Here is a 21,723-nt window from a genome sequence, read left to right as displayed (position 1 = left end):
TGTTCAGCAAGGAAAACAAGTAAAATAGGAAGATGTGCTCAGCACTTACCAGATAGCTTCACTAAGAGATCCGCTTATTACATTCTCTAGAAGTGAACATTAAGGTCAAGTCAAAGTACACCGAAAACTCATAAAGGAACAGCAAAATGGTGAGTGATGATGATTATTAATGCTAAAAATTGAACATTGTAATGCCTAGCCAAGAATACACAAATAATGTGATTTGTTCTGGACTTGCTGACACGAAATTGTTTTAAATCACTCCCACAGGAAAGAATAAAGGGTGCTCAGAAGGTACGAACAACCACTTAACAGAGACCTCTCACCTGTGCTCTCACCAGTAGAACAGGAAAACAGAGACAAATGTGATCCAGAAGCTTCGTATCTTCCAAACGACAGCCATTTGCAATTCTTCATTGTCCGATTGGTTTTTCTGGATAGCACTTGAGTTGCAGCTGAAGCTCAACTGTGATCCAAGCTTTTGAGACTTGGCTCTACGAGAAAGAGTTCAGAGTCTTGGAAATAAGTAAACCATCATTTGTCTGAATAGTATTTTTTTGATAGCACTTGCGTTCACAGCTGAAGCTCCAGATTCTGGACTGCAGCAATACTGACTGCAAACGAAATGCAATTCTTTTTTGCTTCTGATCATTTCATTAAAGATAACATGTGAAATAATTTATCTAGAGAAATGATCTTACAGATTGTAGCAACTTTACAAAAAGATCTGAGGAAGATTAACAAAAATTAAAGACTATTGGATATAATAGAATCCATATCCGCAAATTTAGCCATCATAGTCGACAGATCCTTCTTGAGAAATTTTCTGGTTGTTTGTTTTTTGTTGGATAACTACTGGTGTTGGATGAAAAAAGATGTTATAAAGAGAGATGAGGATCTCCACAGCAATCAAAACAATGATTAGCCATTCGAGGAAAACAGACTTCCTATTCTGAAGAATTTCCTGGAGGAAGCGAATATTGTGCTGCACAAGAGAAATATTGGAAAATTTAACTTGGGAGTGAGAAAGAACAAAAGAAATTTTAGAACAGTCTAGGCATATTGGTTTACCTCAACAAACTTCAACTTAAAATCAAGATTTCCAAATCTCTGTGTTAGCTCATATTCATCCCTGAGATACTCCCATATCTGTGCATATTTAGCATTCTTCCAAGCAATATCTGACCTGTAGGTTATTGTACAGAGCATGAATCAGGAACATCAGCAGTAAAGGTCATATAAAAAGCTTTCATGGCAAACGTTGAATGAACATGAAATTACAAGATTCTAAATTACAACAAATCAGCTCCTAGAAATCAAAGACTACCAAGTAACAACAAGACTCTCTTTTCAAATCACAGCTGACAATACTATATTTGCTTTAGCTTAATGAACCTAATTATGTGATAGCTCATAAGCTAGTTCTATAAAAATATTTTAATTATCATTATATTCCACCTATAACAAAGTAAAATATGGCTGATATTGCACCCATTTCATTTGATATGGGATCAAGTAAAACCGTAGTATACAATCTAGTCTCACATCTTCAAAAAAACAACAAAGCAACAACAAGCCCTTCGTCCCAACTCCATTGATGAATAGTGAGATCCTCTCCTCCCAATTCAGCTCATTACATGCAACATCCTCCTAAGGATCTAGAGCCATCATATCCTCCATCTCTACACAGATCTATGTGTTGTTTTATTCCCTATCAGTATACCAGCAATTTGAATTGATTCACCAATCATTACGACTGGAGTTGATAAAATTGTTTGGACATGTTAAGAAAACATAACTTCCTCTCAACTTCCACTATATGAAAACTACTTCAACAAGAACACCCACATATAGCTTACCATGGCATTTATGCATTCGTCTTAACTTATCATGTTCATCTATCTCAACCTACTTGTCTTGTCAACATGAATGCACACACATATATCTTCTCGAATATCTAATACTAACCCATAAGCACAGATGGCCTATATAATAGTGATAACTTCAAGTGATAATGTCCCAAATATTTAAGGGATGCTACATGGATCTTCTACCACCATTTAGTTTTGTGTAAGACATCTTTGGTTAAATTAAAAGCATTCAGGTATCTCTTTATTGTTCATTATAAAAGCTTCTTAGGTTTTCGTTTACCTCTTAGTGCACCACTAAATATATTAACTCAACTACCCACAATGTCACAAGATTTCTTTTTAACGTGTTTATATCATCTTAAATGATCTCTCGTCATTTTATTTTCTAAGAGGGCTATATCTAATCGTTCGCAAATGAGTACGTTTCTATTTTATTTTTCCTAGTAAAATCACACATTCACTTCAATACTCTCATCTCGACTACTATACTAAATTTATACAGGCATTATCAACAAAAAATTACCTTTTATAATATCAAAATGTAGTATATGTCATTCGCACAATGCAATGGATTCGGCAAGTACCACAGCAGAACAATCTTATCTACTAAAAGATAATTAAGCATTAAGCTTGACCACAAATTGGAAGAATTTATTTGAGACAAATAATAGACAAGTGAATATTTTCAGTAATTCTTCAACCGTATGAAGAATTACATTAGCGGAGAATGGAAAAACACATTCAGCTTACAGTACCATATAATGGAAGACCTTAGGCATAACTTTAAGAGAAACGTATTATTGTACAAAGAAAGATAGGCCAAAAAGGACATACACTAGCTGCAAAAAATTCAGCACAAGATGGCAAGAAACCGACATGGTTAAGGTGTATATACAGAGCTAGTCATGTTGTAGCTTCTGTTGAGCATAAACCAAGATTTTGTCTTCACAGTTCATTTACATGCATATTGTCTACATAGCCCCTCCTAGGCATCCACCAAAGTGCCTGGTCAGCTACAATCCATCCACCACACCAGGACCATGAATCTGTAAACCTGTGTTTTAGGTCACTCTAGGACCACCTCCAACCCTTTCTGGCTGTGACTGAACTTGTAAAGAATTAAAATATTTGATCAGGCATTAACTGATTAGTCAATAATACTCGAACACTTGTACTAACACTATTAATCAGTTATGAGGATGACTGGTCAATAATAACATCAAAAGTCAGTACAGTGTTTTAAGATAACATTTGATGGTCATAGAGCATCCATTTTATAATTATCTGACCCTACTTTCATATTCACCTATTCAAGTAAATAATTAATGGGCACAGAAGAAACTAAACTGTCCGCATATGATAATAGCAAAATAGTAATTATCAAGATACTACTCTGAGACCTTTTTCTAGTACCAGTTTGATCCACAATTAAACTAGTTCAAACACTTGCCTTCAGAAATCCCAAAAGCAAAAACTTGACCAAGTGATAACTACAGTCATGTGCGGATATTAAAACTATTTTACAATTTACATGTTATAAGCATTAATTATTTCAACATCAAGATTACCTCTCAAAAAGACCAAGTTTGAGAATGACATCAGCCAGATTTGAATTTGCTTTCCCCACTAACTGAAAAAGCTTTTTCCTTTTCATGGTAAAGGTTCCAGTTTTCTCCAAACCCCGGTTGATACCTGTGAACTCAGCTACCATTCCATCAACCTAAACAGAAGCAAGCATATGTCTTCCATCAGTGCTCAGGATTAACACATTTTATAGTTGATAAATATCTTAAAACATACTTGCCGGATGTAGTAATCCAAAGCAATGCTTTGACCAAGAACACTTCCAATGGTCCGAATACCATCTATGTTCAAAGTTTTAAGCACTATGTAGTCAAGTCCACCTTCCATCCAAGTCTCCAGAGTTGGTTTTTCGACTACAGCATAATCTAGAGTTCCAATAATTCAAACCACTGTCAGGAAAAGTTTCAGCAAGTATTATTTACATTCATCAAAATTAGCAAAATTGAGATCAAATGAAAGAACAGGTTGTTAAAAACCTGTCCATGAAATAAAAAAAAAGAACTGTAAGTTTGTAGTATTGCTTCCTTCAGAACAATAACTAAATAGCATATACATATTATCACTGTACCAAGCATATCAGTATATTCTATAGGCACATACCATAAGGTTGCATCTCACAGATAAATGAGCTATTAGGAAGAAGAAAAGGGAAATACATATGTAAACATGGATGGAAAGAATAGTTGAGAGTTATTGGTAAAATTGTCAAACTCAGCAGTGCATGGACCTATGTCAAGTATCATAACAATAGGATCCTGAATCTAGATATTGCAGAAGCTAAAATGTACCAGTTTATCATCATTCAAGTTGTGGATTGTTGTAGATCATCATCAAAGTGCATCAAATGTAACATGCATGAGAACATAGAGTTCATTTTGTCCATAACCTCTATATCATACCAATACTATACGATTCCACTTAAGACAAAACAGCTTGTATTTATTTTACTTCATGAGAGACATGGCAAGTTTGTACTTCAGTGATTGAAAAATAAAGATTATATCTTCTGACTCAGTAATTATGGATTTGGATGAAGGTTATTATGCACAGCACAACATTCTCATTCTGTGAGTGGTCTTTTTCTACCAATCAAGACTCTCCCCTCAGCGCCCCCATAGGAATGGTCTCCAGAGTTCATTACTGCTCTTACTATAGGACACTTAACTAGCCGGATCTGGTTCTACCCATAACAATATTTCAACATAAAAACCAGCAGTAGGATCCATGTTGGAAAAATAAAAAGCTAACGAATTGTTGTGTATTGATAAACAACTGAAACAAAACATAAGGTTAAAAAATAGAGGATTAGAAGGAAAAAAACGCTTGAGGGCTAAATGGCATCTCTATTTGTTGGAAAAAGAACAGTATACAAACTGATTTGTTCAGATCAGTCCTAACTTCTAAAAAACATAAACAGCTTGTTCAAAATAAGATGACTTAATCATCAGTCATCCAACAAGGAAAAGGTGACTAAATGCTTTTTTCTTTTTCAGCCAACAGCACCTAATCTCCACCTACAATAACCCAACTGGCTAAGTATCTTCTACAGTTCGACTTCATATAAAACTGTTACTATTGTATCTGATTTGCACAAATAAGCATGTAAAATACGTGGTCATTGGCATCTGGAAAAAAAAAAAAAAAAACCAACCAAAGCTAAATTATACAACTCATGGACCAAGTTATACTCAATCCAGTTGGGCCACATAATGTATGGCACTGCCAGATCTGCTGCAAACTAACATACTAACCAAATTCAACTTGAATTTAAGACTATTTTTGGAGGATTTTGATTAAGTTACATGACCTTGTTGCCATCCAAAATAACAACTTCTGCTTGAATTTGAAGGATCCCAAACTTGGAAAGAACCAATTCACAGTTGCTGCATATGAACTCATCCCTGAAGTAGATGTTTTTAATGAACCAACTTCCAACCACACAAGAACTTTAAATTACACCTCCTGTACAGAGCTTTCTGTGAATCTTAGTTCCAACATTTTTCTTATATATTTTTTCAATGTTTAATGTGTGGTAGATCCAAAGTACATATTAGAGATCTGCATCTTGACCTAGTTTCCCAGAGCTTCTTTGCCTTCCAATTGCCAATATCCCACACTAAAATCACAAGTGTGAAACTTTCTTCAAGTACTTACACCTAAACATATTGACTTTGATCTTTGTATTTAGTCTACTTCTATCTTAAATCTTAATGAGATTCAAAGCATATCAGGATTAGAACTTGTTGAGAAATCAAGAAGACTCTGACTGACCCAAAGGAACATCTAGAGTGAAACTAAGTCATTTGTTCATTCTGTTGTCATTATTTAATCCAATGTATCCCTATCACATACTTCAATCCCACATATATGCCATTGTGAAATGTGAATAATAAAAGGTTAATCATATTAACCATTCTGAAGCACACCACCATCTCTGCACCAAGTCGCATCCAACATATTTGCATGAATCTAAGAAGTTCATATAAGTTCACACAAACACACACACACACACACACACACACACACATATATATATGAAAAGTATATTTCTTTCAGGCAACTTTGACATACTTACCATCCTTTCTCATCTCTGGTAGCAAACCTGATGCATGTTTTTCAACAATCTTCAGGTACCCATCAGCTTCATGGTCAGTGACATTGAACAAAACAACAGAACCATAGTGAAAAACTACCATATAGTGACAAACACTCTCATTTGGAAAACCAGACTCCATAACCTGAAATATGAAAGGCACTATGTTAGTTTGCATGTTTTATATTTGTAATTAATTAGCATTAAGATGCCCATGAAGTGTAAAGAAATCATATGAACTCTAGCACAAAGATCACAGCAACAGAATAAAATAAAACTAGTGGGCAGACAAACTACATGTGTTTAACTAGTCCAATCACAGTCAATAACATTGGAGCATAGACGATGGGATGGGATCACTCTACAACCTTGCCACAGTGATCCAGGTTCCTCTTCCAATATGTGTACGTCTTGTACCATATAACTGCAATGTGAGATTTAGAATGCCAAAGATGAGGACCCAATCTCACCAGCATCGTTCAAATTTAGACATCAATAAACTAAAGATAAACAAAATCCTCACTTATTCCCACCCTATAAGTCTTCAATGAAATTCAAAACAACAAAAACAAAATTTAAACACGAAAACTAACCAATTATGTTATTCTTATCAAGTCTTCTACTACTATCGTTGTTCATCAATTAGTTATAGTTAACTACTTAGACAAAATATCTTAACTAATATAATAATCAATGTAAATGATTTAACATTTAACATAGCAAAAACCTCAATGAACTACTTTGTAATTATTCAAGAATAAAGGAAAGAGAAACAGTAACTTACATGAGGGTCGTTCTTAACATCATAGTATCGAAGGACAACGTAATTGGTGGCGCGGGATGTAGGTGGAATAACGTTGAACGCATTCTGAGCCTGCAAGCTCCTCAAATCAATACTGCGATACATCCCAGCACCATGAAGATCACGATCATCAACGAACTAGCCAAATGCAAACCACAATGACGAGCACATAAACGGGAGGAGAATGAGAGCACCTGGTGCACAAGAAGTAGGCCTTAACGGGGACGAACCGGCTCTGCTTCTCCTGCTGGACCTGCAAGAGGTGGTCCTGGTACTCGCCGTCCGCGGAGCAGGACGATGTGGGCTGCTGCCGCTCCTCCCGTCGCTCGAACACCGGGTCGGAAGAGATGGAGGAGAAGGGCCGGGGGAAGCGATCGACGGTCGGGTGGCAGAGGAAGCCAGGGAGGGGGAGGCGGATCTGGCGGTGGCACCGGCGGGGGAGGAGGCAGGCGACGGCGGAGAGACGGATTCGGCCGGAAAGAAGGAGAGGGATTAGGGTTCGGGAAGGGCCAAGGTGCAGGGCTTTATAGGGAGAGGAGAGAGGAGGAGGAGGAGGAAAGGGATAAGAGGAGGTGGAGGAGAGCATGGTCTTGAGGTGCTTCGCCAGAGAGCGGAGTCCCGAGATCTCCATGGCCGTTACATGGGCTGCCGATATAAAGGGAAGTGGGAGCGGAGGGGGGCACGATGAGAGGGCGGCTGCGGAGGAACACAAGCAATGAGAAGATAAAGCGGAGAGAGAAAGAGATGTTAGCGTTCGTAAAAATAAGCGACGGGCTAAAATTGAATCGAATTGGTTCGTCGCGCTCAATTTCCTGTCATTTTGGTGAGCTAAGAACTCAAATTGGCTCATGAGATTCGATTTTCCACTCTTCCATAGGTTAAATAGATGGATTGAATCGAATTGGTTCGTAACCCTTAATTTCTTGCCATTTTAGTGAGCCCAATGAACTCAAATTGGCTCACGAGACTCGATTTTCCCACTTTTCCATTGGTTAACCATATAGATTGAATTGAATTGGTTCGTTAGCCCTAAATTTCTTACTATTTTGGTGAGCCCGATGAACTCAAATTGGCTCACGAGACTCGATTTTCCACTCTTCCATGATTGATTATTTAAGTACGAATTTTAATTTTTTATTTTATTTTATTCGTTTATATATGGTCACACTTTTACGCTTAATAGTGATGCATTCTTATGATGATGTTCACTTGATTGGATCACCATCCATCCTCATGGGCTACATTTGATTTGATCATGGTATGCTTGCATGACAGTGCGCATGTCAATAAGACAATGATTCAGTAAGATTGAGTGCCGACTTCTACAATCTATATTCTCATGCCTCGATTGCTAGCACAAGAACTAAGATCGATGCATAATACCAAAAAGATTAATCATCCCTTTCTGATCGGAGTTCAGTTTGCCACCACGACTATTACAAATCAAAGCATCAAAAGGCATGTCACATCGAGCAATATCTTTGTATGTTAATGTTTTTTTTGACTCACCATAAGTTTTGGTACAACCAGAGGTCAAGCGGATAGGCGAAGAAAATAAAAAGAAGAGCCACCATAAGATCTAGGGTTGAGCCACCGTGGGACCTAAGACCTAATTACTCTATGTACACATCATATTCTTCTCGATAGTAACAACAATGACAAAAATAGCTAAACAAAACGATGAATCACGTGAGATGAATGACGCATCTTATAGTAATATCTTGTTTAGTATTCATGATCAATCATAAGACTTAATGGATTTAATAGTGGATATGATTTATATCGTATTAATGTTTTAGATATAAAAATTTATTGGATGAGACTTTCCAACTTCAACCTTTGTAATAAATTATTTTAGTAAGTGATTTTCAACGTGATAAAATCATGATAATTTTTTAAGGGTGAATTTCTAAAAAAAAAATCTCTAACTTTGAGAATTTTATACATGAAAAATATGAAAAATATTATTTTACCCCTATCTCCATCAGACCCATCTCCATCTCTATCCTACACCATCGCTCACAACTCTCACCACAAGGATCATTGTCACTTCCACTGGCCTCATCCCTGCATGCCTCACCCACAACCCTCATATAGGGAAATCTACGGTCTACATCACATGTGCAGCAGAAAAATAGAAAACAAAAATCTCCAAATTTTTCAATGATGTATTCATCGTCGTGCGAAGATTGGTGTACAAAATCCGTGAAATCAAAAACCATGCGTGAGTAAGTTGTGTTACCTAGGGAGATCATATATCCTTGAATCTCTGTAAATTTGTGGGAGAGGATGAAGGAGGTCAAACGTCTTCTCTCTAGTAGTGACTCACACAGTAAAGCTATGACGATGCTCTTTCAATCGTTACCCCAAAACTCTACACTTGCTACTTGAGAAAGAGAAGGGGAGAGAAGAATAGAAGGTGACAACCAAACACCTCTAGCCTATGAGCCTTTGGTTTCCTCCTATTTATAGAGGTCCCCTATCAACTTAACTATAATGGATTCCATGTGAGTTGAAAAACTCAAAAAACCTGATCTTTAAGACTGTAAGGCGATGGTACCGCCTAGTGATAGTATGTCAAGCGATGGTACCACCCAGTATCAGACTATAGGCGGTGGTACTGCCCAATGTAGGTGGTGTTACTACTCATACCCGAAAGAATAAAAAAAAATTAAATTTTTGGTTCCATTTTTGAAACTATTTGGGGCCTATAAATACCCCACTTGGGTAGCAAGAAAGGAACAAGAATTCTTGAGAAAAAAACTGATTAAACTCTTCCAAAACTTTGAGTTCCCTCCTCTTAGTACTTAAAGTTAGTCCTAAGGGAGGTGTGTGAGGGAATACTTGTAAAAGAGTGATTTATAAATGTTATCTCCCAAACTTGTGAAAACGAGAAAGTATTGTAAGAGGGTAGTTGGTCTTCACCCATTGAAAGAAGATCATTAGTGAATGTCGATGGCCTCGACGAAGGAGGAATCAGGAGTGTGTTGGGTCCAGCCCATATGTGGGCTTGGACAAATTTGGACCATGAGCCCAAATCAAAGAAATCAAGAGAGAAAGGGCAAAATTAGAGAGGGCAACGTGAGAGTGCACAGTGGCAGCGTGCGGCGGCGTGCAGAGAAAAGAGGAGAGAGAAAGATTAGGTTTCTAAGCTTTCTGCTTGACGATCGATGGCCAAACGTTATCAGTTTCGGTCCAAATTTTATGTGGAGAATCCTTGCAGCAAACTCTACAATCCTAACGGTGTTGATCTGCAGTTTACCCTCTCTAAAGTATTTTCCTGTGATATCCACTTTGTGAGACCTATAATTCTATTTTGAGGAGATCCATCCTTATGATATGCTAGAGCCAAGATTTATATTCTTGACGTTATACTGATCCTCTAGTTATTCTAGAGAAGACATATTGTAAACCTGTTATCATTATTATTGATAGTGGAAGTTTGAGGTGGACTACGGTCCCGTGATTTTTTCCACATTGGGTTTTCCACGTTAAAAAGATTTGGTCTCACTATGTGGTTGATTATTTGCTCTATTGTTTATGCTGTGCTGGTTGATATTTACATTTGGATATCAAGTTGGTATTTTGATTAGGAACCCATTTTGATACACAAAGAGGGAAAAGAATATTCTGCTTTAACAGGTTTTTCCCAACAAGTGGTATCAGAGAAACAGGTTATTTGGTGCTAGTTTTTCTTGTGTGATTGAAATGGAGCAGTCAGATGGTATGATTAAATTGAACTCATCAAATTATTCCACTTAGAGGCGTCTGATGGAAGATTTGCTCTATTGCAAAGATTTGTATAAGCCTATAAAGGTTAAAGATAAACCTTCTACTAAGGACGATGAAGAATAGGAAGTTCAACATAGAAAAGCTTGATAAGATCCTAAAGTCTTATCGTCGAAGAAAGGGGAGAAATGGGGATGATAATGATCACTTCGAGGGGATCGGCCCACCTTGATCACTTCGAGGGGATCGACCTCCTAGGATTTGTCCAAAGATAGAATAATATTTTTCATAGATTACTGAAAAGAAGCAATTACATCCCTATTTATAGAATTCCACCCAGAGTTAATCAGGACTTGAACTCTAATAATAAATAAATATTAAATAAACCTCTACTTGACTCTAACTGAACCAAACCGACTAAATAAACAACTGGACCAGACTCAATAAACATTATACAAAAACTTAGAAAAAGGGTCCTAACAGTTCCTCCCTCTTCAAATCAGCCTTGTCCTCAAGGCTGAGCAGCATCAATCTCTGGGAGCTTCTCTTTTAGGACTTTAGCCATAGACTATCTATAATGCATCACAACCCATTGATCAAGTAAGTATGATCTCCACTTTTTGATAGTGTAAGCAACAAGTCGGCCTTTCAATGTAGCAATCATTGCATGAAACTTCTGGCCCTGTATAATCAATTTTATCTTTGAACCTTTGTTATCACAAGTGAAAATCCTTCCATTAACGATCTTTACTTCGAATCTGTCATAGTCTTCAATGTGGTGGGCCAATCAGTCAACAGTCTCACTGTCCATAAAATTGTTAGTGCTACCAGTATCAATCAAAACTATAACAGGCTGATGTTCCAGAGTTTCGCCAACTTCCATAGTTTGCGGGTTAGAATAGTCGGCTAATGCATGCATTGTATATATGGTAGGTCCAACATCTTCATTAGAATTTATACCTTCATGATCGGAGTCCACATTCTTAGCTTTCGGTTCCTCTCCAATTGGTTCAATCATCAGAAGTTGCCCTTGTTTACATTGGTGCTCCATACTCCATTTTTCATCATAATACAAACCCCTTGCTGATCTTTCCTTGCTAATTTTTTTCTCATGTAGATTTGCAAATGAGATCGCAGCTATCATAGTACGAGGTTGACGAGCCTTAACTTCACACCGGATCTCTGGAATAAGCTCTTCAATAAATGTATTCAGAAGTTATCGGTTCGACCAATCTCTAGCTTGATTTGATAATCTTTCAAACCTACTCTGATATTCTAACATTGTAGAAGTTTGATGAATTTTGGCGAGCTGGCAATCAACATTCTCATATTCGGATGGGCCAAAGCGAACAAGAAGCCCTCTTTTGAACTGCTCCCACGAAGGAACTCCGTGGAAAGTTTCATACCAATCGTACCACTGGAGTGCATCTCCCTCGAGTTGGATTAAGGCCACTTCTACCTTGGATTCTTCTGGGGTTTTGTGAAACAAGAAAAAATTTTCTGCCTTAGCGATCCAATTGGTCGGATCTCCATCTTTCCATCTCGTAAATTTCATCTTCATGTGTGAGTAATTTGTGTCATAATCTTGAGGCATTTTTCCTGTATTTTCAGATCTGTGCAATGTAGAACTTGAGCTCCCACCTTGTTGAAATTTACTAAGGCTCTCCAGTAGGCTCTTTTTGAAATCATTAAGTGTTTCTTGCAGTCGGTTCTCAATTATGATTTCCAATGCTTCCATTTATGCTTTCATCGAGTTATCAGTGGCTATTGTGTAAGACTGCAAATCTGTAATCTCAACTCCTGTTTTTGGTGTCGGTCAAGGGCATCAATACTGTCGATGCGAAGTTGCCGATGAGGTGGACGAGAAGGGCAGTGCTGCAGTCGCTGCGTTGGAGGAAGAGTAGCTGCCCTGTTTCTATCGTTGCGTGAGGTAAGAGCGCCGGGGTTGGAAGGCGACTGCGTTGATGTGGTTGCAGTTGCTGCGACCCAAGGGGTGATCGCCGAGCAACGGGGTTAAGGCTGAGGCTGCAGTGATGACAACATGTGGTTGTGGCAGAATATGCTAAGCAAGGGGGAGGCGACGTTGATGCGGCCGAGGTTGAAAAGAGGAATTAATGTTGCGTGCGCTGCTGGGGTTGAGGCAAGGCAGCATACTTGCTGCGGTTGCTGCGTTCGGTGTTGGAGGGAGGGGTTGGTCGTTGGCCGGGAGTGACGACGGTGGTTACAATCGGCGACTGCAGCAGCAAAGGGTGCCACTGTTTTTGTTGCTGCGTGGTGGTTGCTGCGTACTCTGTTGTTGTCGCACCACCGAAGGAGTTGGCCGGAAGGATCACGAGCGGTTGAGGAGAAGGCTGCGGTGGCGGGCAGCAGCGGTGGTCGCTGGCCGGAGCGCAGCGTTGTCGGAGGAGGAGGCAGCGAGGGTCGCGGCCGGGATCGACGGGGGCTGCAGCAACAGAGGAAGCTCTGTTTCTGCAACCGTTGCAACGAGGGCTGCGGCTGCAATCGTGCGGCCGAGAAGCAGCGACAGCGGTGGAGAAGGAGGAGCCGGCGGTGTCACGGTTGGGAACAAGGGCAACCGGTGAGTTGCCCTGTTTCTGGCACTACGGATGCAGAGCAAGGAGGATCGGCTGCTGGGAGGCGTGCGGCGGTCGTCGCACGGTGGCCCGCAGCGGTGATGGGTCGGCTGCGCGGCGACCGCGCTGGAGGCGGCGCGGCTGGTGGAGGCGCGGCTGCGATCGACGAGGGGCTGCGGCAACAGAGGAACTCTGTTTCTGCAACCGTTGCAACGAGGGGCTGAGGCAACCGGCGGCTGCGGCTGCGACCCAAGGGGGGGGGCACGGCTAGGGTTGCGGCTGGGAGGCGGCCGGCAGTGATCGATCGGCCGGGAAGCAGCGGCGGCAGTGGAGAAGGAGTTGCCCTGCAGCGGCGGTAGAGAAGAGAAGCAGGGCTTCGGCGGAGTGGGACGCTGGCAGCGTCGTCTCCTGGCAGCGGTGGTGACTCGAGTGGGAGGCGACGGCCACGGTGGACTCTGGCCGGAAGCGGGGCAGGGTCGGTCGCTGGCCGGAGAACAGCGACGGGCGGCGGTGTGCTGGCCGTAAGCGAGAGAAGCAGGGGTGCGTGGTTGCGGCTTCTTTTCTTCTCTCTCTTCTTTCTCTTCTTTCTTTCTTTTTTTTTTCTTTTTTTTTTTTTCTTCCTAAGATGAAGATAACTGCAGCAAGGGGTGGTGGCTGCTGGCTGGGCAGCAGCGACGACGGTGGAGAAGGGGCAACGATGGTCGCTGATGACGCAGAGGTTCCTTCTCGATTGAGAAGGATCGGCGTTCGTGGCTGTCGGCTTCACCCTTCCTCACACAATTTTTTTATGGCAACACTGCAGCGAGAACGCCAAGGGTCACCGCTCTGATACCAAATGATAAGACCCTAAAGTCTTATCGTCGCTCTGATACCAAATGATAAGATCCTAAAGTCTTATCATCGAAGAAAAGGGAGAAATGAGGATGATAATGATCACTTCGAGGGGATCGACCTCCTTGATCGCTTCGAGGAGATCGGCCCTCCTTGATCACTTAGAGGGGATCGGCCTCCTAGGGTTTGTCCAAAGACAGAATAATATTTTTCATAGATTACTGAAAAGAAGCTGTTGCATCTCTATTTATAGAGTTCCACCCAGAGTTAATAAGGACTTGAACTCTAATAATAAATAAATATTAAATAAACCTCTACTTGACTCTAACTGAACCAAACCGACTAAATAAACAACTGGACCAAACATACTCAATAAACATTATACAAAAGCTTAGAAAAAGGGTCATAACAAAGCTATTGCCTATATTAGAATATGGATGAATATAAACTTGCATGAGCATATTTCATATGAAATCAAAGCTGATGTTGTTTGGCAAAGGTTAGAAAATCTCTTTACGAAAAAGACAGTGGGAAATAGATTTTCTCTCCTCAGAAGGCTTGTAAATTTAAAGTATAAAGATGGTGGTAACATTATTGAGCACATAAACCTATTTCAGAGTCTTGCAAATAAGTTGGTTGCTATGAAAATGAATATAGATGATGAGATGCAATGATTATTACTTCTCAACTCTTTACCAAAAAGTTGGGAAACGTATGTGGTGACTATTTGTAACTCCACGCCAGAGGGGACTCTAACTATAGATATGGTTAAAGACAGTTTGCTAAATGAAGATGCTAGAAGGAAAGAACAGGGTGAATCTTCTTCTAGGGCATTTGTTACTGAAAAACAAGAAAGACGTAGAAGAAGTCATAGCAGAAATCTACATGGATATAGAGGAAGATCTAAGTCTAGAAGAGATATCAAATGTTTTCACTGTAATAGGTCAGGTCATATGAAGAAGGAGTATAGGTTTTGGAAGCAAGAACAAAATGAAATGAAGAAAAATGAGAAAGAGACCAATACAGTTGCTGCTGAAGGTAATATCACTATTGTCTATGATAAAGGTTGTGTTAGCCTTGTAGCTCAGGATAATAATTGGGTAATTGACTCTGGTGCTTCATTTCATGTCACTTCTCATGGTGATTTCTTTAGATCTTACACTACTGGTGATTTTGGTAATGTCAGAATGGGAAACAGTGGTACATCTAAGATTGTGGGTATTGGAGATATTTGCTTGGAGACCAATATTGGGAGCAAATTAATACTCAAAGATTTAAGGCATGTTCCAGATATTCGTCTTAACTTGATATCTGCAGGTAGACTTGATGATGAGGGCTTTGCACATTATTTTGGTGAAAGTAAATGAAAACTCACTAAAGGTTCTCTAATTGTGGCAAAAGAAAAGAAGATTAACTCTTTTTATGTCATGGAAGCTAAGCTATATAAAGGAGAGATTAATGCAATTCAAAAAGGTGAAAGTATAGATCTTTGGCATAAGAGGCTTGGACATATCAGCGAGAAGAGACTTCAAACTCTTGTTAGAAAGCAGTTCTTACCAGAGTTGCAAGGTACATCTCTTAAATCTTGTGATCATTGCTTAGTTGGAAAAACACATAGAGTTGCATTTTAGACATATCCATCATCTAGAAGATCAGATGTTATTGATTTAGTTCATACTGATGTTTGTACTATGAAAACTAGAACTCTTAGAGGTGCTCTTTATTTTGTTACTTTTATCGATGACTATTCTAGAAAAGTGTGGGCTTTTGCTTTGAAATCTAAAGACCAGGTACTCGATGTTTTCAAGGAGTTTCATGTCAGTGTTGAAAGAGAAACTGGTAGAAAACTAAAGTGTATTCGATCAGATAACGGTGGCGAGTACAGGGGTCCTTTTGAGAATTATTGTAGGTTCCATAGTATCAGGCTTGAGAAAACAGTTCCTAAAACTCCTCAACAGAACGGTGTGGCAGAAAGGATGAACAGAACCATTGAAGAAAGGATTAGGTATATGCTTTCTCATGCCAAGTTACCAAAGTCATTTTGGGGGGAGGCTAAGAGAACTACAGTTGATCTGATAAATCTTTCTCCATTAGTTCCTCTGAAAGGTGATGTTCCAGAGAGAGTATGGAGAGGAAAAGATATATCTTATAATCACTTAAGAGTCTTTGGGTGTAAAGCATTTGTTCATATTCCCAAAGATGAGAGGTCCAAGCTTGATAGTAAAGCAAAAGCATGTATCTTCTTGGGATATGGTCATGAAGAGTTTGGTTACAGATTATAGGATCCAATGAACAAGAAGATTATTAGAAGCAGAAATGTTGTGTTTCTTGAAGACCAATTGTTTGATGATGGTGATAATATTAAGAAGCCAGAAACCTCTGTTTATATTCCTTGGAGTTTGAGTCTAGTTCCTTCACCTGTAGTTCATGATGATCATGGGGGAGATGAACAAGAAGATTGTGATGAGAATACCAGTGATGATACACCTACAGTTGATGATGCTGAACCAACTGAATAGTTACCTCCACCATCAGTTGAGATTCCATTGAGAAGATCCACTAGAGAGCGACAACCCTCTACCAGATATCCTCCACATGAGTATGTTATGCTTACTGATGGGGGAGAGCCAGAAACTTACCAAGAAGCTATTCTACGTGAGAATAAGAATGAGTGGGTTAAAGCCATGCAAGAAGAGATGAGATCCTTACTTGAGAACCACACCTATGACTTGGTAAAATTGCCTAAAGAGAAGAAAGCTCTCAAGAATAAGTGGGTTTATAAATTGAAGACTAAAAATAATAGCTCACAATAAATATACAAGGCACGACTAGTTGTGAAAGGATTCAGTCATAAGAAAGGTATTGACTTTGAAGAAATATTTTTTTCTAGTTGTGAAAATGTCCTCTATCCGAGTTGTTCTTGGTTTAGCTGCCCGCTTGAATTTAGAAGTTGAGCAACTTGATGTAAAAACATCATTTCTTCATGGTGACTTAGAAGAAGAAATTTACATGGAGCAACCAGAAGGTTTCAAAGTCAAGGGAAAAGAAAATATGGTGTGTAAGCTTAGGAAAAGCTTATATGGACTCAAACAGGCACCTAGACAGTGGTATAAGAAGTTTGATTCCTTTATGATGAGCCAAGGGTATGATAGAACCACATCTGATCATTGTGTGTTTATGAAAAAATTTTTAGATGATGATTTTATTATTTTACTGCTATATGTTGATGATATGTTGATTGTTGACCATGATATTGGAAAAATTGGAAAGCTTAAAATAGAGCTAAGTAAGTGTTTTGCCATGAAAGACTTAGGATCGGTGAAACAAATACTTGGCATGAAGATTCTTCGTGATAGGAAGAAAAGGAAGATTTGGCTATCTCAGGAGACTTATATTGAAAAGGTTCTTGAAAGATTCAACATGAGTAAAGCCAAAGCAGTTTGTTCTCCACTTGCAGGTCATTTCAAGCTGAGTTCGAAACAATGTCCTATAAGTGAGAAAGAAAAAGAAGAAATGTCCAGAGTGCCTTACTCATCTGTAGTAGGTAGTTTGATGTATGCGATGGTTTGTACTAGGCCAGATATAGCTCATGCAGTTGGAGTTGTCAGTCGATTTCTCTCAAATCCTGGAAAGGAACATTGGGCAGCAGTGAAATGGATATTAAGATATCTAAGAGGTACTTCCAGGTTATGTTTATATTTTGGTAATGATGAACCTGTGTTAGAAGGTTACACAGATGCAGACATGGCAGGTGATACTGATTCCAGGTAGTCCACTTCGGGATTCTTGATGACATTTGCAGGAGGAGCAGTCTTTTGGCAGTCTAAGTTACAGAAGTGTGTTGCTCTATCAACCACAGAAGCAGAATATATAGCAATTACTGAAGCCTGTAAGGAAGCTTTATGGATGAAAAAGTTTCTACAGGAATTGGGCTTGAAATAGGAAGGATATACTATTTACTGTGACAGTCAGAGTGTCATTCACCTCTCCAAGAATTCAACATACCATTCTAGATCCAAGCATATTGATGTGAGATATCACTGGATTCGTGATGTGCTTGAGATGAAAGAATTACAGTTGGAAAAAGTACATACTAATGAGAATGGATCAGATATGTTGACAAAGTCTTTGCCTAAGGAGAAGCTTGAAGCATGTAGGCGAAGAGCGGGCTTGGTACAGCCCACCATATGAGCTGGAGGGGGAGAATTGTTAGGTCCAGCCCATATGTGGGCTTGGACAAATTTGGGCCATGAGCCCAAATCAAAGAAATCAAGAGAGAAAGGGCAAAATTAGAGAGGGCAACGTGGGAGTGCACATTGGCAGCGTGCGGCGGCGTGTAGAGAAAAGAGGAGAGAGAAATAGAGAGAGAGAAAGATTAGGTTTCTAAGCTTTCTGCTTGACGATCGGTGGCCAAACGTTGTCAGTTTCGGCCCAAATTTAATGTGGAGAATCCTTGCAGCAAACTCTACAATCCTAACGGTGTTGATATATAGTTTACCCTCTCTAAGGTATTTTCCTATGATATCCACTCTGTGAGACCTAGAATTCTCTTTTGAGGAGATCCATCGTGATGATATGCTAGAGCCAAGATTTATATTCTTGATGTTATATTGATCCTCTAGTTATTCTAGAGAAGACATACTGTAAACCTGTTATCATTATTATTGATAGTGAAAGTTTGAGGTGGACTACGGTCCCATGGTTTTTCCCACATTGGGTTTTCCACGTTAAAAAGATTTGGTCTCACTGTGTGGTTGATTATTTGCTCTATTGTTTATGCTGTGCTGGTTGATATTTACATTTGGATATCAAGTTGGTATTTTGATGAGGAACCCATTTTGATACACAAAAAGGGAAAAGAATATTCCGCTTTAACAGGTTTTTCCCAACAGAGTGGACGTAGGTCACGAAAACCAAAACACTATAAATTTGGTGTGCATTCTCTTCTTCTCTTTTTTGCTATTTAGTTATATTGCATACTCCTGAACCACTATAAATTGGGAGTGCTTTTAATGCTTTTTGATATGATTTTACCGTATGAGTTTTTTAAACCAACGTAATTTTATGTACATACTAATTCACCACCCCTCTTAGTGCCAACTCGATCCTAACAATTAGTATCAGAGTCAGTTTTTCTCATTTAGTTTAACACATAAGAGAAATGACTTTTATCGAATTTCAAGAGGGTCACTCTTATGATTCTTTTATTTTCTAAGCTTTTGAATAATGTTTATTGAGTCTGTTTAGTTCAGTAAGAGTCGGGTAGATATTTATTTATTATTTATTTATTATTAAGAGTCAAAGTCCTGGTGAACTCTAGGTGAAACTCTATAAATAGTGATGTAATCATTTCTTTTGGTAAAAAAATAAATATTATTTAGTCTTTTGACAAACCCTAGGAGGTCGATCCCCTCAAAGTGATTATTCCCCATCTCTTTTCTTTTCTTTCTTCCATGATAAAACCCTAGGGTCTTACCATTTGGTATCAGAGCGGTGATCCTTAGCATTCTTACTGCAGTGTTGTCGTAGCTATTAAAAAAAAAAAAAATGAAGAGAGGAAGAAGAAGCTATAGCCACGCACCCCTACGTCCCTTGCTTCCAGCCAGCCCACCCGTCGCTGCTGCTCTCCGGCCAACTACCGACTCCGCCCCACTTCTCGGCCAGAGTCCACCACCGCCCATCGCCTCCCACCCGAGCTACCACCACTACCAGGAGACGACATTGCCAACGTCCCATCCCGCCGCAGCCCTGCTCCCCGGCCAGAGTCCACTACCGCTCGTCGCCTTCTCCTCAACCGCTCGCGATCCTTCAAAATTACCAGCGACTCTTGCTATTGGGAAAATCTTTGGGGGCGATATCACATGCATAGCGAAAGAACAAGAAAACACAATCCTCGATTCCCAAAGAGATGTTCGTCGTCGTGCGAAGATTAGTGCGCAAAATCCTCGAAACTGAAAAACTGCATATATAGTATATTGTGTTACATAGGGAGATCGTATATCCCTGTTTCCTTGCAGATCCTTAGGAGATGGTGAAGAAGGTCAAGCATCCTTCTCTCTAGCGGTGATCCACACAATAGGGCTGCGACGACGCTCCTCAAAACTCCAGGCCTGCTCTGAGGTGGAGAAGGGAAGGAGAATAGGAGAGGCAAGCAAAAGTTCTAGCCTATGAGGCTCTGAATACCTCCTATTTATAGAGGTCCCCTATCAAACCCTAATGGATCCTCCCCTAGTGGGTATTAGATCTACATCCAATAACCCAAGCCTTTTAGATTAGTAGATCTCTATCCAATAATCTCTCATGGGCTCTTATTGTATCTCATCCATGGGATCCAATCATTCAGGGGCTTATTGGATATCCAATAAGACAAGGGCTCCGTCGGATATCTCATATCCGAACCTCTACTCATCGCAATGCCTACCATATGTGTGTGACCCTCTAGGCCCAATATCGAGCTGGCCATGAGTCATACCTGTTAGAACTCCTTCTAACTCAATGAATTATTATCTCTGTAATAATTCACTTGACTTATCGACTACGAACGTACTAGGCCACTACGCGGTAGTCCCTAGACGATACATGAGAATCCAATCCATTGGACCTGTCTGTCCTTAATTACCGTGTACCTATAGTCCCTCATCCATCTAATATCCCAGAGACCGTATATCGAGTATGATGCTGTCAGACCCATACGGTTTCTACTTGAGTCTCGCTCTAATCGGATTCTCCCGGAGAACTCTTTCTCTCTCAACCCGAATGACCCTGGCCAGGGATTTGTCTGAGCAAGAACACGTGAGATATTCCTCTCATAACGCCGAGAGTGGATGATCCTCTATCGACACTCAATAGCTCTCATAAGGTCGACTACCACTCTCAATGGCCAGCTATACTAGATCTGGGACAACCAAACCTATAAGTCCGGTATCAAAGAGTGGAGCACTCATATAAGACATCCTTGGTGTCTCAAGTCTAAGGACCAGATATACCACTAGGACTATGGAATCGTTGTCTGACAATAAGGCATCATCAACCATCCAGCATTCTGTAAGCGGATCAATTAGTGAACTCATTCTCCAATGAGCACCTGTACTGTATCCTTAGTGTCCCTACACGAGCAGCTATGAGACCAGCTGCATCCATCATATGGACGGGTATACAGCACACCAGTCTGTCCGGTTATCACGATATCCCTCTCGAGTAACCTATGACTGAGATTATTTAGGATATATGTTTAAAGGTGAATCGATCTCATTTTCGTGATCTCATCACGGTCCGATTCCCATTGCACAAATCCAAGGACATCACAATATATATATATATATATATATATATGTAAAGTGATATATGCCAAAATATAATAAGCAAAAAGATTATGTATCAAGTCACACGTGCCATCACTCACGTGATTGGCTTGCTGGGCACCTATGACTAGTAATCTCCCACTTGACCTAAAGCCAATCACCTATATGTCTGATCCCCATTAGACCCCTGTGACGCTCAAAGACAATATGAGACAACGACTTTATTAGTGGATCTGCAATGTTATCTTCGGATGGAACTCTTTCCACTACTACATCTCCTCGGGTTACGATCTCTCTAATAAGGTGGAACCTCCTCTGCTTAGATTTTTGATGAGACCTAGGTTCCTTCGCTTGAGCAATCGGCCCATTGTTATCGCAATATAAGGAGATCGGCTCCTCGCTACCCGGCACAACTCCCAAATCTGTGATGAACTTCTTC

General features: G+C 39.9%; 1 protein-coding gene across 3 annotated transcripts; it reads right to left on the bottom strand.

Moving 5' to 3' along the window:
- Nucleotides 1-57: 57 nt before the first annotated feature.
- On the bottom strand, nucleotides 58-7,586 carry LOC103988883 (protein RETARDED ROOT GROWTH-LIKE). Of its 3 annotated transcripts, none has more exons than XR_010497515.1 (8): nucleotides 7,045-7,586; nucleotides 6,833-6,944; nucleotides 6,031-6,193; nucleotides 3,672-3,820; nucleotides 3,440-3,591; nucleotides 1,072-1,186; nucleotides 327-985; nucleotides 58-86 (listed from the first exon to the last, which is right to left on the bottom strand). XR_010497515.1 is itself a non-coding variant. In XM_009407553.3 (7 exons), exons 1-7 carry the CDS (start codon nucleotides 7,479-7,481, stop codon nucleotides 788-790), a joined length of 1,326 nt encoding a protein of 441 aa, XP_009405828.1. In that variant the 5' UTR covers nucleotides 7,482-7,586; the 3' UTR covers nucleotides 132-787. The 3 variants fall into 3 exon arrangements, 1 of the variants encoding a protein (XP_009405828.1); XR_001978717.2 differs by lacking the exon at nucleotides 58-86 and having other exon boundaries at nucleotides 132-614; nucleotides 702-985; nucleotides 7,045-7,574; XM_009407553.3 differs by lacking the exon at nucleotides 58-86 and having other exon boundaries at nucleotides 132-985.
- Nucleotides 7,587-21,723: the final 14,137 nt, after the last annotated feature.

Source organism: Musa acuminata, chromosome BXJ3-6 (genome assembly GCF_036884655.1).
Source record: "Musa acuminata AAA Group cultivar baxijiao chromosome BXJ3-6, Cavendish_Baxijiao_AAA, whole genome shotgun sequence".
Taxonomy (NCBI): domain Eukaryota; kingdom Viridiplantae; phylum Streptophyta; class Magnoliopsida; order Zingiberales; family Musaceae; genus Musa; species Musa acuminata.
The sequence above is the reverse complement of the archived record's forward strand: the minus strand, read 5'-3'. Positions and strand labels throughout refer to the sequence as shown.